The following is a 16,845-nucleotide window of genomic DNA, read 5'->3' on the forward strand; positions in this document are numbered from 1 at the left end:
GTTAGGCTTAATCTTCAGTCAGCATTGCGTTATGCACTTCTCAAAACAGGGCATTTATGCTGTATGGGCTGCTTAAAAAAACAAGAGCATACCCACTTCTCCAGGGACCACGACACCACTGCCTTTATGTACAACAGTAGAGGATCCCAGATCTTGTTATAGTATTTCAATTTATCATTGTTGTGATATCTGATCTTTTCAAGGCTAAGTACATTCCCCATTTCTCTTAGCCACATTTCATAATTTGGTGCTGAGTCACTTTTCCACACAAGCTGAATCATTTTTTTTTTTGCCACATTCATACCTAAAGAAACAGCTTGAACTTCATATGTATTAGCCAAAAGTAGAGCCCCTGTCCCACCTAAGATCGCAACCAATGGATCTGGTTTCAAATCTTCTTAAAGGCTTTAGAGAAGCATGGGAAAATATCAAACCAGTAAGATGACAACTTTGTACAAGACCAAAGAGTATTAGCAAGTGTTCCTTCAGAAATCTTACATCTGTTACAAAGTGGGGATGTTGATGGGTCAAACGTATGTATCTTGGTCCTGGTTCATTGCATTTTTTTTTAATTTCCCTACGTTCACAGAGTGTGGATTGAGAAGCCGGCTGGCTATCCTAAAGCTCATGTAGACTCATGCATGAATTTCACCACATCCTGCATATAAAAACAACAACTCCTACACAATTTTCTTTGAACCAAGTCCTATAATGAACTCTGCACTTACTTCTTACGCCTTCTTTTTGCTGAGTATTGGACATTTTTAAGGTAAACTGAAAATAGTTGTTTAAAGAGGTGAGACGTGATGACATGAGCACAATGTATTTTTGCTCCTTTTTTCATAGAAATGACTCATTCAGACGATCCATAAAAACAACATTTCCCAAACTACTCCTTTCTTATTGACAAACCCACTGTTCGTTCAGTGATTGGGCTGCGTAAAATGACTCCGTCCAATGAAATGAGTACCAAATGAAGCAGCAATTTTGCCGCTAAAGTTGAAGGCTCGAAGGGTTTTGTTACTAAACACTGGGTCATTTTAAGTAAGTAGTATGAAATAATAGTGTGTGTTAAGTTTTTCGTGTTCATTTCACTTCAGGCAGATGCACATTTTCGGTAGACAGTGTTAGAAGTTTCACTGTACATAGCTAGGTATGATATGATATAATAGGTATCGTAGAAAATAATGTAGCGGCCGTTCTGGGCTGTAAAGAGAAATTAGCAAGATAGCATACAGGGCACTTTTAGTTCGTCAAGTTACCACTTAAATAACGTTACAGATGTTTTCAAGAAATGCACTTAACTGCTACCACCGTAGTATTGTGTAAATGCATGTGAATAGTTTTAGATTGTGTTTGCCTGACATGTTACCTTGATGATTAGCTAACATCATTTTTAAAAATACACCATAAGCTGGCTTCATCTAACTTAACTAACGTTTGTAAGTAGGTGGCTCGCGTTTATTGTTATACTTATTATGTTTGTCATTGCGTCGTTATTTGTAACGTTCCATGAATGTTCGAATATAAAGTTAACCTGGGTAACACTGCCGCAATGCAAGCGTTGCTAAGTTAGCTGAAGCAATTTTGTCGCTGCCTAGTCTTTGCTGTAGTTAATTGTAACGTATGACATCAAACTTAGCATAGTTGACGTTAAAAGCAACTCTAGTAAATTGTTAGCTGGCCATAACAAGGTTGGTTAGAGGAGGGTAAAGTTTAATGTATAACTTTTATCCTCTCCTAGTAACTAGCTAGTACTGGTATCGTGTTAAAATTATTGTTCATGGTGTGTGGTCATGTGAAGGACCCCAACATACCTTTCGTTCCAACTAGGTCGTCAAAGCCATAGACATCATATAGGTATGATGTCTATGGTCAAAGCTATGAACTATTCCGCTTTGTGGTCTGAGTCGGCTCTCTCAGCTCGATATCGGCTTAAGACATGAGTTAGAATGGTAGCAAGCCCTTTATAGGTGTCAACTGTGCTGTTGTTGGTGTTTGTGAGGGTTTTGCATGCCTTTTCAATTGTGACACAGTAAACTTCAATGAATTGAATAAGCTACTGTTTGGTGATGCCCTGTTCCACTATTTTCTTTTCTTCAGAAATTGTGTCACTGGTTTCGCTCCTCTACCGTGAAAATGGGAATTCAGGGGCTGTTGCAATTCCTTAAGGATGCCTCGGAGCCCATCCATGTCAAAAAGTACAGAGGACAGACGGTGGCTGTGGACACGTATTGCTGGCTCCATAAGGGGGCATTTGCTTGTGCTGAGAAACTGGCCAAAGGAGAACCTACTGATCAGTAAGAAAATACAGGAGGGACAGTGGAAACTGTCAATCATGTAGATGAAAAAACTTTGTATATATTTGACAGGCTGACTAATATTTATTTCTTATCATCTACAGGTATGTAACCTACTGTATGAAATTTGTGGATATGCTGTTGTCCTTTGGTATCAAGCCCATCCTGGTGTTCGATGGTTGCAACTTGCCATCGAAGAAGGAGGTTGATAAGGCACGTCGCGAGTGAGTGTAAACGCCGCTGCACATGAGCAAATATGGGAACAGCTCTGTTTTTCTTTCCTTAATCGCTTGTTTACTCCTTTCTCTCTCTCTCTTGATTAAGGCGTCGACAAGCCAATTTGCAGCGAGGCAAACAGCTCCTGCGTGAGGGGAAGCTAAGTGAAGCACGGGACTGCTTCACTCGTTGTGTTAATGTTACCCCCTCCATGGCTCATGATGTAATCAAGGTAAATTGAGACACAATTCATACTTACTTATCTTTTGATGTTTGTTCATCGGTGTGCTATTTATCTCTCCCTGCCACCACTTCACTTTCCTCCGCCCAGTCACTTCCTTAAAATCACACATTGCTCCCACTTCAACTCAATCAGGTCTTACCTCTAGTTATCACACATAATTGATTAATGTTACTATCTAGTCACGCTCCTCTGGCTCACTAGTGGATTTTCTGTGTACATCATCACTCAACCGATGGTACATAGCACTTTGATGGTTGTCTGGCAATATTTGTAAGAAATGCGGATATCCTGGGGTCAATCAGAATGCTTACAGTATTGGTGTGCTTTCCACTTAGTTTGCAGGTCAAAACTTCCTCAACCTATAGTTCTGCATGGATACACGTTACACACATTATGGATACAAAAGCTGTAAAGCACTGTCTAATGTTTATTTACTCCTCAAATACCATGAAAACTGGTTAGCATCCCTTTTGCCCACATTGGCCGTAGTGTTCAGTGACCGACTTTGGGTTGCATTTGCCCTGTTTGCTTTCCAGGCGGCCAGGAAGAGGGGGGTGGACTGTGTGGTGGCTCCCTATGAAGCCGACGCTCAGCTGGCATTCCTGAACAAAGCGGACATTGCCCAGGCCATCATCACAGAGGATTCAGACTTGCTAGCCTTTGGCTGTAAGAAGGTACTGCACCAGGGTCTGGTTTGGGGTTCAGATTTATTTATGACTGAAGAGAAGCAATACACAGACCTGACAATCAGAGTTTATTAGATAGGTGGATATGGGAATCACCACTTAGAGCATGGAAAACCGCCGGAAAGATTTATGGCACATATGTAGGCTTTTTATGGTTCAATTCAGTGCCATGAAGTTATATTTATCAAGAATATTTCATTTCATTATTCCAAAAACACGTCTCCTAGGTGATTTTGAAGATGGATAAGGAGGGCAACGGGTTGGAGATCGACCAGAACCACCTGGGCCGGTGCCGGCTCCTGGGGAACGTCTTCACGGAGGAAAAGTTCCGACACATGTGCATCCTCTCGGGCTGTGACTACCTGGCCTCGCTCTACGGCATCGGCCTGGGCAAGGCCTGCAAGCTCCTCCGGATGGCCAACAACCCCGACATCCTCAAGGTGAGCGTAGCCCTGAGTCACGGTAACTACTAGCCCAGTGGTGGCCCTTGATGCTGTCCAAGCATTGTCTTTTGGGTACGTCCCCCAACCTGGTTCCCTATATTATTGATGTTATATATGTTTTTATTTTTTCCAATGTATTAACTCTCATTGTACCCTCGGCACCATTGAAAATGAGGATTTTATTCCTCAATGTGTCTTCCGAGGCCTAAATAAATCAATCAATCCATTCACCTTGCATACCTTTCAGTTATTGACAGGATGATTGGATGTGCTTACCATACACTAGTGATTTCCCTGAGGTGTAATCAAAGTGTTTGTCTTTAACTCCTACAGGTGATTCAGAAGATGGGCCAGTACCTGAAAATGAGTATAACTGTTCCAGATGAATATTTGGAGGGATTCGTCAAAGCCGACAACACCTTCCTCTACCAGCTGGTGTTTGACCCCATTAACAGGAAGGTGACTCCGCTGAACCCCTATCCAGCAGGCATGGATCCAGCCACCCTTGACTACGCAGGGTTGTATCCTTGACTCCCCAAAACACTCCTACTGCACTGCACAGGCTCTTTGGATTCGTTTGCAGCAAAACAAATGCACTGAGTATTTATAGTATGGACGAGTCAGCTATGCTAACTAACCGCGAAGAACACTATTTATAATATTTGCATGTGCTGTTTTAAATACAAAAATAAAATGTCTGTTTTCAGTCCAAAGTAGTGGTTTGAAATATAATGATTGACTTTTTTTTAACCTCTTTTAAAGTCCTTCCTTAATCATGTCACTTCAGAAATGTGGGTGATAAAAAGGGTTTACAGATGGCCCTGGGAAATGTCGATTTTCACACGTCGAAAAAGATTAATGATTTCGATCCAGATCGTGCATGTTTACAGGTACACGCAGTTGAATGCTATAGTTCTGAGTATGTGTGCTGTGTCTGTTTCTCTGAGGCTATTGTCTCTGTTTATACATTGCAATGTGCTCTTACGTATTTTGACTTGATGTCTTCACGGTCCTCTTTTTTTCCCGTCAGCCTCCCAAACCTCGCAGTCGAGGTTGGAACGATCGTGCAGACAATAAGACACTCCAGCAGGCGAGTATATGGAGCAAACGGTACGTCCCAGGCCTCACCAACGCGCCCAGTGCCTCACCTGTCAGAGAGAAGCTTTCCCCCACCAAGGGGAAGGAGCGAGTGGTCAGCGTGAAAGGCCTGAGACTCCCTCACAAAGAACCACAGGTCAAGAGACCCAGAGAAGGTAAAGTTCGAGCCCACAATAAAGTGTCTTTTAGGATAGAACACGCATTAACACACAAGTGGTGGACTGGTTAGTGTTGGTAATGTTGATTGTGTGGTTTAGATGAAGAGTGAATAAACGACATCTTAATGTGTCTTCTGTGTGAGAAGATCTTAAATGGTGAAAATGAAACAGTCTAAAGCACCCTCAGTCATTGTGTCAAGTTTCTGACACACAGGTGTAAAAAGGATATTCCCACTGATAGCTTGTTTGGTAAGGTACCTTTAGAAGTAAAGAATCCCTTGGTGCTCCCCTGCAGACTCCAGTGTTTCAGAGGAGGACTTGCTGCTGCTGTACTCTTCCTCGGGCCAAAAACGGCCACGTACAGAGAGCTCGCCCGCCGCTAGAACCCCAGAGGCCAGGGGCAACATGCAGAGCAAAGCCCCCGCTGGGAACACACCACGGAACCGGTTTGCCACGTTGCTTCAGAAGAGGAACCAAGCGGGGAGCGGAGCTGAAGAACCCCAGGGAACACTAAGCAGGTAAAAGCCACCACAAGCCCAGACTACCAACCTGGTACGTAGGTGGGCCTGTAGGTTATTCAACAGTGTATGTGAACTATGTCATACAAAATGTCTCACATTCAGTGAGTGTGAAATGTGTGCCGATGTGCTCTAATCACTCATCTCGGAGTAATGGCACTTTAGTTAAGCCTGGTACTGCAGTTAACACCCATGAACCATTACTTGCCAATACCAGTGCTACAAACTGCTCCTGTATCTTCTCCAGGTTCTTCCACAGCAACAGCAGCAGCAGTAGTACAGCAGTGGAGAGTGCGAGTGGAGCAACTCCAGCACAGGACGACTCTTCTCCGGGGGGACCCACCGAGCAGTGCAGCCAGGCCCCATCAGAGGGATACTCCACGCCCAAGAGGGAAGCCGATGACTCGCCGCTGGTCTGTGAGGAGTCCTGCAGCCCCCCGCCGGCGGCTGCCCCCCATCCCCCTGCCCGACCAGCTAGTCAGGGCCTTGGGGTGTTCAGCTGGACAGGCAGCTCCTCCTGCTCCTCCTCCTCCACCTCTTCCTCCTCCTCGCGTCAGCCCAGCACCCCGGCCCCGTCGGGCCTCGCTCTCCTGCAGCAGTTCCAGAGGAAGAAGGAGACCAGGGCCGCTTCAGTCCAGGGCCTCCAGGTCCATCGCCGAACCTCCTGTGTGTCAGATGAGGAGGAAGAGGAGGGTGAGGACGCGCCTGAGAGGGTGAGGTCGCCCGACACGCCACCCTCCCAGGACAGCGCCTACTTCTCCCAGCCCAACAGCACCTATGACAGCCTAGAGGAAACGCCCACTTCCTCCTTCACGCGGCTACTGGACACCTCCACTCCCTCGGAGGTAAGGAGCCCCCCTTACCAGCCTGCTCACGACATAAACAGGAATTGTGGCTGTAGTTGTGGTTGTAGTTGGCAGAAGTGCTGCAAAGGAGCTTCACCACTGATGTGAAGTCATCTACACAGAGCGCGTGTGTGTATCTTTGTTGGATCAATTCAATTCAATTAAATTTTAATTGTATAGCGCCATAACAATACAGTTGCCTCTAGGCGCTTAACAGAGCCCAGAGCCTAGACCCCCTTAGTGCATGCACAATGACACTGGTGGCATGAGTCCTTATTGCTTCCTTTGAGGTGTAACTGAGTATGTGTGGAGAGGAATCTTTGTGTGTAACTTTGGGTGGTAAAATGGTGCATTGTGAAGTTTGTGGAAGACTGTTCTAGACTGTTCTTTACCAGACATGGAAAGTCAAGGGATTTGATTTAAGTCCTACAATATCAGAGAATTTAGTTTGTAGCTCTCACAATAATGCGTGTTGAAAGGTCGTAACATAGGCCTACAGGTCAGGCTGAGCCGATAGAATGAGGACCCATGCAGCAGGCGTTTCAGTTTGAATACTGATCATCATGCGATGAGACAAGTCAGACAGCTAAACAAGTGACGATCATCGTTCTTAATTTACACTCGTCGCAATCTACCTGTGGTTTCCGATTGGTTTCATGGTTGGTTTATATCTGCTCAGCACAAAGATTGACTGTTTTTCCATTCATTATAGGTGGTGGGCTGGACCCCCGAATTGTGCATTTAATACTTACCGTCCAGCTGTGAAGCCCATTTTTTAAGGATGGATTCATAAAAATACACCAAACTGTATTTGCTTTGTTTCCACCTTCGTTTCGTGCACATTTGGCGAACATATCGTTGTAAAGTCTCTGTTTTTTGATCGGGCGAATTTTCAGGGCAACTATTTGAGACCGTGCGTTTCAATGAGAACAAGACATAAGCAACCTCGGGTGTCGCTGTCTGGAGGGGAGATTGCAACTGGAGTGACATATTTTAGATAAGGCACATTATATATAATGTGTAATACATTATTACTGAATGTTAAAACACCATTTTCTCTACTTTAAGTCTTGGAGTAGGTGATGTTGCCTCATCTTTGCGTTTCCAATCATTTTCTATGGTTAAAAAGTCAATGACTTTCTTAATGTATGATAATGCAAATTAAGTTCCCATTTAATAAATAAATTCATTTTGTCAAGTGAGTAGTACAATTTTCAAATATAAGTTGGTCAAAGTTCCTGCAGTGTGCCCATTCATGGCTGAACCTGCAACCCTGCAAAGAGGGGGAAGTGGCCAGAAATGCCCTAGAGGCTTTAAATCTGGAATAAGACCAGGAATTGCCAGCTAATATGGCAATAGGATACTACCGCAAATGCTACATGCTGTTCACCAATGAAGCACACATTGAAAGAGCACGAAAGGGAAAGAAAAGGCAGCCAAGGACAGTGAAGGTTTGTACTCAGAGTATGATTTCCTTTTCGCCTGTATTATATGAGGTCTGTGTACCCAACAGGGTTTGAGCAAGTAACTCAAGACATTGACATGACAGAGAAATGGTGTAGATGAAACTCCTTAATTACTGAGACATTAAGGTCCATGGCCTCCACACTGACACCTGCTTGAACCTCTTCTTAGCAATCTTCAGTGATTGTGTGAAATATTTAAGGCCAAACGCCCTTGACAGGCTGGTGCCACATAACCTTAATAGAAGTGACCCCTGAATAAAGCAAGGCACGGACAGTGATGACTGTTATTGGATTTTATTCAGATAATTTCCAAGATACAATAAATGAACATTATTAAAAAGAAACAGTATCTCGAAACCAATGTCTTACAAAGGGAACATGCAGTATTCCTTCCTTGTGTGACGTTGATTCGCAAGTAAATAAAAGAACAGTCCACTGGCTATATGACAATAAGTCAAATTAAGCCAGGTTAACAAGATGTGGCTTTTCATGGCCACAGGTCCACTGGCTCTGCTTGATCACCTCAGGGTGGAGGTTTCTGGATTTCCCCACTCAGCTGCAATGTTTTTGTTCCTGAACGTAAAGGACTTCGTTAAAATATACTATAATATAGCAGGGGATTACAACAGGGGTGAGGAACAATTCATTTTAAATGTCATTTCAATTTTTTTATAAAGCCCCAAGGGCCGTACTATGGATACAAAAGGATTTTCCCCCAGCACTTTAGGCCTGTATTTAACGTGGTCACCTTTACAACAGACCCCACCTTCACTAGATCCCCTGAAAATAACTTCGTTGTATTGCAACTGCAATTTCAAACATTGCTTTACAAACCATGTCATATTACATGTGAAACTGCATCACAGTAAATGCATTATGTTGGCATGAGTTTGTTGTCTACATGTTGTCTGTGTTGCCATGTGGTTTACTCCCAGCTGGTTGCCTCATATGCATGAAAAAAAATAAACAATTAAAATATGAAATAGCCTACCGAGAGGAAGTGGCATATGCACCAGTCAGATGGACGAGGGATCTGGTGGATGTCATGTGGGGTCTTGTGGCCTAAGATGCTACCTGTAGAGATATTATTAGACATAAGTTAGTTCACAGAAGTGCTACGCAGTTGTCAATGTTTAAATTGTCTGACTGTTGTAATTAAGCTCGTCGTTTGGACTAACGGGAGGAGAGACTTTGTCGGAGAAAATTGTTCAGTAGACGCCTATGGCCATGTTCATATGAGGAGAGGGGATCTCGCTTCACGTCTATTGTAATCAATGTTTCACACCCTATACTGACGAAATTAACAACATGTAGCCTTAAACAGGTTTCATTTATGACAAGAAAAATAGTCATGTGTTGAAATATCCACTCGAAGTTAAACAATTCTTACCTCAAAGCTGTATCTCAGCTATTTTCCAGCGTCAGATGAAGTCGATGTGCATTTCCTGGTGTGACGATGCGTCACCGAGAAACGCAATTGGTTGAAATACCCAATCCGCGGTTTTGATTGGACGTCACGCCGGAAAACTTTGATGATATTTTTGAGAACTTAATCGTAAAATACTATTAAATGTGCAACTTCCCGCGTTGGAAACAAACGGCTATATGTTTCTTATTATCTGGTTCGGCTTCCTTCAAAAAATTAGCTTCACAGCTGCAGGGTAACTATCAACTCGAGAACTAAGCAAGATAGACGGTCTCAGCCCACTGACTATTATAGGTCATGGAAATTCTGTTTCTTTTGCCAGTGAAGGTCAATATGAATTTGATATTTGACTGGGAGTGGGAAACATTGTGGTTTCTGTTTTGGCTGAGTCATATTCTTATAACCGTTGAAGTGAACTTTAAGTGACCTGCTACTGTACAGATGTTTTGAGTTTGAATGTTGTTGACTTGACAGACACTGAATCCAGTTTCTTTAGGCTTGTGGTCTTCAAGTGGGCACCCAGCTTGGTGTTTGAATTGAGTTCCCTAAGTGGTTTTCTCTTTCTCTGTCTGTTTCTCAGGACGCTGCTTCTCCCCGGAGCCCAAAGGGGAGCCCCACAAACACCTGCAGTCCGGAGCAGAGCAGGTCCACCCCCATGAGGACAAAGGTGGGTTGACCAGAACATTCTCCTGTTATACAGTACCAGTCAAAAGGTTGGACACACCTTCTCTTTTAATGAGAAGTTTTTTCTTTACTTTTATTATTTTCTACATGGTATATCACACTTTTTTTTTGTTTAGTACATCATTCCATATGTGTTCTTTCGTAGTTTAAATGTCTTCAGTATTAATCTACAATGTAGAAAATAATAAAAGGAAAGAAAACACTTCTCAAAAATGTAAAGGTGTGTCCTAACTTTTGACTGGTACTGTATATACAGCCGCGGAAAAAATTAAGAGACCACTTCAAAATTATCAGTTTCTCTGGTTTTACTATTTATTGGTATGTGTTAAAGTAAAATGTACATTTTAGTTTTATTCTATAACCTACTGGCAACATTCCTACCAAATTTCAAATAAAAATATTGTCATTTAGATCATTTATTTGCAGAAAAATGACAATTGGTCAAAATAGCAAAAAAGATGCAGTGTCTTCAGATCTCGAATAATGCAAAGAAAACAAGCTCATATTCATTTTTAAACTACACAATACTAATGCTTTAACTTAGGAAGAGTTCAGAAATCAATATTTGGTGGAATAACCTTGATTTAAAATCACAACTTTCATGTGTCTTGGCATGCTCTCCACCAGTCTTTCACATTGCCGTTGGGTGACTTTATGCTACTCCTGGCGCAAGAATTCAAGCAGCTCGGCTTCTTTTCATGGCTTGTGACCATCCATCTTCCTCTTGATCACATTTCAGAGTTTTTTTTATGGGATTCAGGTCTCGAAATTGGGCTGGCCATGACAGGGTCCTGATCTGGTGATACTCCATCCACACCTTTACTGGCCTGGCTGTGTGGCATGGAGCATTGCCCTGCTGGAAAAAACACTTCTCAGAGTTGGGGAACATTGTCAGAGCAAAAGGAAGCAAGTTTTTCTTCCGGGACAACGTTGTACTTTGCCTGGCTGAGGTTTGTAAAAGACCATAAGGATTGAACCAAAGCTGACTGGAGGGTCTCCTAGTTCGTCTTCTCTGATGAGTCCAATTTCACAGTAGGTGCAAGACTCTGTGGCTTGTAGGCCTCTCCAGGTCTCCGTCTAACCATCAGACGACCATGTGTTGGGCAAAGCTGAAAATTGGACTCATCAGAGAAGACGAACTAGGAGACCCTCCAGTCGGCTTTGGTTCAATCCTTATGGTCTTTTACAAACCTCAGCCAGGCAAAGTACAACGTTGTCCCGGAAGAAAAACTTGCTTCCTTTTGCTCTGACAATGTTCCCCAACTCTGAGAAGTGTTTTTTCCAGCAGGGCAATGCTCCATGCCACACAGCCAGGCCAGTAAAGGTGTGGATGGAGTATCACCAGATCAGGACCCTGTCATGGCCAGCCCAATTTCGAGACCTGAATCCCATAAAAAAAACTCTGAAATGTGATCAAGAGGAAGATGGATGGTCACAAGCCATGAAAAGAAGCCGAGCTGCTTGAATTCTTGCGCCAGGAGTAGCATAAAGTCACCCAACGGCAATGTGAAAGACTGGTGGAGAGCATGCCAAGACACATGAAAGTTGTGATTTTAAATCAAGGTTATTCCACCAAATATTGATTTCTGAACTCTTCCTAAGTTAAAGCATTAGTATTGTGTAGTTTAAAAATGAATATGAGCTTGTTTTCTTTGCATTATTCGAGATCTGAAGACACTGCATCTTTTTTGCTATTTTGACCAATTGTCTTTTTTCTGCAAATAAATGATCTAAATGACAATATTTTTATTTGAAATTTGGTAGGAATGTTGCCAGTAGGTTATAGAATAAAACTAAAATGTACATTTTACTTTAACACATACCAATAAATAGTAAAACCAGAGAAACTGATAATTTTGAAGTGGTCTCTTAATTTTTTCCGCGGCTGTATATATTGGCTGAGGGACTGCAGGAAAGACCCCAAAAAGAATAAGTGAGAGGAACTGTAGACATGGAGGGTATGAAGCCCATGGCATGTAGTGAACACTCACACCTGTGTTTGCAGTCAGTGTATGTATGGACATGTGTTTTTAAATGGCACTTGACAAAGCACGCTCCGCCTCTTGGGGAATTGCGTAAAGGATGCAATTACTGGTTTGTGTCAGCAGGTGGCAGGCCTTCCCCGAGTTCGTCCCTCTGAAGCGAAGAAAGGGGGTAAGATCCGCACGTCGGCTCCGGCGCGGGCCAGCGGCCTACGCAAGAAGCCTGCAGGGCCTGGGAGGAGCTCTGGCAACGATGAGAACCAGCCAGGCGTGCAGGCCACCATCAGCGGCCTCTGGAAGAGCTTCGGATTCAAGAAGTGAGTGTTTACTCCCACACTTGTTTTTTTGACTGCTCCCATATATAGAGGACCCAACTATCAACTATTTTAAATTAATACATGTCCAGAAATGATTCAAACATGTCAGAAGCAACAGTTGAACAGCTACTATGAACGTGTATGCAGTACCCTCTCCAAATGTGGCGGCTTCCGATTACTGATGACATAGAACAATACTTTGCCAGCTGTTTAGGTTTCACTTTTGCAAATCCAACAATCCTGAGACCCCTAGTGACAAGCTGATGTATGGGACCAAAGATGCCAAACATGAATACCAGAAACGTGCATTTATATCCAAAATTAGTGATTTGGTGTTCAATGGATTATATATTTCACAACTGTAGTTAAGCATGAATTGACACGGCAGGCTGATTTCAAGATGACATACTCTTACCTATGCTCAAACACAGTGGCGGTCCGTCAGGGCCTTCAAGGCCTTCTCTGCTGGCCTAAACATCATCAGAAAATAAATGTAATAATATAAATTTAATTTTAATATTTTCTTTTCATAAATATGTATTAAATGATTCCCCATAGTCCATTATCTTCATTTCATGCTTCCAGCGTTGTTCATTTATGTTAGAGCTTTCATCCAATCATATTTCCGCTATCATGTGTTGCCACGCTCCTTGAAATCTTCCCAGAGAACAGAAATCTTCCCTGAGGCCTTCAGAATTCACATTGAAGGCCCGTGTACATCTGATTGGCTATCACAACTTGCTGTTTCAGTTCATTTAAGTTGAATGAACTGAAACAGACAGTTGTGACAACCAATCAGATTTCGAGTTGGCGACACTGGGCCTTCTAGAAGGCCCGGAAGATTTATTTCCTCGCGTTGAACGTGACACGTAAACGTCCTTTGATTGGATACTGAGGCAGACCGGTGCAGTGCTTCAGTGCTCAGTTTAGCTGGCTAAAACGACGTACATCGGTTTCAATGCTTATTCTTCTAGTTGTTTCAATTGGTAAGACTAAATATAATTACATTAACCAACTCAAATAAATTAGTTTACACAAACTTGATAATTCCAGTTTTTGATACAATTACAACGCCATTTTCAAGACGGAACTTTCAAGAAAAACTGGATATCGTGAGGATGGGAAGTTTAATGAAACTGCTTTGCAGGTGGGACAATGCGATGTTACTTGTTAAACTTGTTAAACCTCACATTGAGTCACATAGGCTACTTTTGGTGGACTTAATAAAACTTTGTAGACTAATCCCTGAAAATCGCCTTTTATTTTTAAGTTGTGACAGTAATATCCAAGCGATCATATAACTTAGAGTTTACTACTCTTAATGTATTGTTAATACGGGTGTATTGATTTGAAATGCTCCGGAAATATTAATACAGTCTGTTGTAGCCTACTCGACTATGTTAAGGTGATGCAATGCTCACTTATACTGCCTTTCTGTATAAAATATACTGGTTCGAGAGCCATGGCGTCATAATGATGGTATTAGGAGGTGGATTCACTCAGTTTAACATCGTGTAGTAGGACATCGCTGAAGGCCTAGTCGTGAAATGCACGGACCGCCACTGCTCAAACAGTTACATTACCAGGTCTGATGGCATGTGAATACAGTACACGGAAGAATGCATGACCACTCTGGCATCATTGAGTTCTGCACTGCTGGTCAGAAACACTGACAAACATCTACATGCACACAGATACACACACACACACACACACACACTCACTCTGTGACTGACTTTTAAGGTATATCAGCAGGCAGGTACATTAAGTAACTGAATAGGCCATTGTCTTTCAAACTATTGTCTATTGGCCATTGTCTATTCTCACACGTGAATCAGTGGGGCTTGATATTTTTTTATTTATATATTTAGCTGTAAATACATTTAGAAGGCTAACAAATAGTTTCTCCATGTTCCCTACCAACGTTTTCCCCTATGGGCGAGGGGGTTCCTGTGTCGTATAGTAGGGGCTTCCCTGAGGCCTTTTGCTTGACGGTGTTCTTGGTGCTTAACGTGCGCCTCCTTGCCGAAAGCACACCTACAGTCCTGCTTCCTCAGAACAGGAAATTGCCTCAGAGACCAGTCGTGTGGTTGCCACGGCACCTGCCCCACACTGGCACAACACACAGTGGTCCTTGATTGCTTCACACAACCATAACTCAGCTGTCTGTGATCCGTGTGTGTTCTGTACACAGAGACACCACCAAGATGGCTCCTTGCAAGAAAGGGGAGCCCATGTCGCCGGTGAAGGAGAACGTGCCCACATCAGGCTCACCCCTCTAGCCCTGGGAGCATCCACCTCACCTGTGGAGAGGCTTCTGGTCCAGCGGCATGGAGCCTTTCTCTCCAACGTGTTCTCTCAGGGGCTTCGTCCTGTTCAACCACTGTAAACATACTATGTATGTTGAAGCTGAACAAATGAAATGTTATTGGATCTGACCTGTCCTTTTGAAATGTCGTTTTTTTTATGTAAAATTAATAAAACTAAATGTTTTTTTTTTGTATGTGTTTTGTATGTGACAGTTCTTTGAATTCATTACATTGTGGAACATTTCAAATGTTGTATTCATAGCCTGTCTTTAGTTGTTGATTGAATGTTTAGCTTGGTATTCTGGTCTTGAGCAACAAGGAAGTTGGCAATTAACTGGTGAATGTGAAGACTGGATGTAACCAGACCATACCGGCTTATTCCAATAGATTCCCATCTTTATCATTCCTTATGGTTCTCTTACCACCAGAAGCTGTGTGACCACACTTGTTATGCAGATTGGAAAGAACCAGAGATACCCATCTCCTTCCGGTTAGCTGAAGTATGAACTTTTCATGGTTGTGTTTGTGCTCAAACTGGCCTACCTTGTGTGCATGCTGCCCTGGTATGCATTTGAAGTCGCAGCAAATCATTGCTTGACTAACATTCTAGGTTGGGTTGATGCTGAAATGATTGTTAAACATACCTCGCCAGTTTAAGTTTGAACTGAATTTTTACTGAAGGTGATATTCAGTTCATAGTGCCCTTGACATCATAGTGCCATTTTCTCAATGAGAGTAGTGTATTCATGTGCTGATCTAAGTGTGATTTCCATCAGCTGCTTGACCAGTGTTACTTGTGTACTCGGGGCTAAACAAGCATCATGGATGGCTGGTTGAAAACAATATTTTTGCCTTGAAGCATTTGAACCATGGTGAACATGAACAAACCTGTGTTCTGAGTTTGTGCTTGTGAAATCTGAGCATGGCTGTCTGCACGTTGCATGTCGAGAGACCGCTATTGCAGGAATCTCGACACTTTCCTCAAGCAAGGTGAGCACTGCAGCTTTACTGGATGCCAAGCGTGTCTTTGGCGCTTTTAGACACCAATTGCATGAGACGGAGCACCTGTCAAAGATCTCAATGTAGGTTGCCATTTGGAAAGACATGCATGCATACACTGTGCGGCAAAACTAGCGCTTCATTTATCTAAATCGTTTTCGAGGTTGATGGAAAACAAATAAAAGAACTTTAAGGTGACCCTGGAAACGAGGTATATACTTCTGTATAGGGCGGCACAACTTTACCATGTTATTCAGCTCTTTCCTCCTCTTGTGTTTTATTGAAAATTTAGTATACGAATGGACTGTTATATTAAAAGACTTGTTACCTTTAAGTAAGTTGGCAACCGTGTTCTTTGCCTAAAGCATTTCTGTAAGAGACAGCAATGCAAGAATGTAGTGTGACTGCATTCTCCATGAGTGTGTTGGTCATGACCAGCAACTGTAGCACGCCCTGTCATTTAATGAGTATGTAGTCACAGCAACACAGTTGACATTGTACTGTCTTGATCACTCACGCAAAGACAATGTTTGTATGAATCATGTTTAATTACCTTTGGTTAACAAGATGCGTCTGAATATGTGGGGGAACAGCAATTTTGTTTTCACTGGTAAAGTGAGCTAATGTATTTGTGACTAAGTGCGAAATGGAGTAGTTCCTGTCGGGTGAATCACACTTAGAATGTCCTATTCTGGCTCCTTCCGGATCTTATCGCTTTCCCTGGGGGGACGACATTGCTTGGACATCCAAACTGTTGAGCCAGATTCATACTATATTGTTTTAGTTATCATTTATTTTAGGAAATATTTGGGAGGGAATTAAAAAAAGTAGTCTACAATTCCCTGGCTCAGATGTAGTTGCTGAATGGCAAGGCAGACTAGTGTTTTCAATAAATCCCTCATTCTGCATTCATAATTTGGTAATTTGGTCTAGTGTCTTTGTTTGTTTTGAAAATGGTCTAGTATTTCAGTAATTTTGATCCTACATGAAATCGAATACCCCATCTGGTCCTAAACACCAGAATGATGCTAACTCCCTCGAAGACGGACCCTTAGGCCCAAGTGGTGTGTGGACAGGTATCGCTGTTCCTTTAGGAATTGTATATCTGCATGACTGCATGTTTATGCAAACACTTGGTCAGATTCTTGTCTTGA

General features: G+C 42.6%; 1 protein-coding gene across 1 annotated transcript; it reads left to right on the forward strand.

The window, feature by feature from the left end:
• Window positions 1–2,139: 2,139 nt before the first annotated feature.
• On the forward strand, window positions 2,140–14,665 carry exo1 (exonuclease 1; the record flags this gene model as incomplete). Its single annotated transcript, XM_080848565.1, has 13 exons — window positions 2,140–2,300; window positions 2,405–2,524; window positions 2,625–2,748; window positions 3,297–3,434; window positions 3,674–3,886; window positions 4,223–4,410; window positions 4,677–4,779; window positions 4,920–5,142; window positions 5,441–5,663; window positions 5,911–6,508; window positions 9,981–10,067; window positions 12,193–12,383; window positions 14,578–14,665. The coding sequence occupies 13 exons, from the start codon at window positions 2,140–2,142 to the stop codon at window positions 14,663–14,665; spliced, it is 2,457 nt and encodes an 818-aa protein (XP_080704691.1).
• Window positions 14,666–16,845: the final 2,180 nt, after the last annotated feature.

This window comes from Sprattus sprattus (genome assembly GCF_963457725.1).
Source record: "Sprattus sprattus genome assembly, chromosome: 12".
NCBI lineage: Eukaryota > Metazoa > Chordata > Actinopteri > Clupeiformes > Clupeidae > Sprattus > Sprattus sprattus.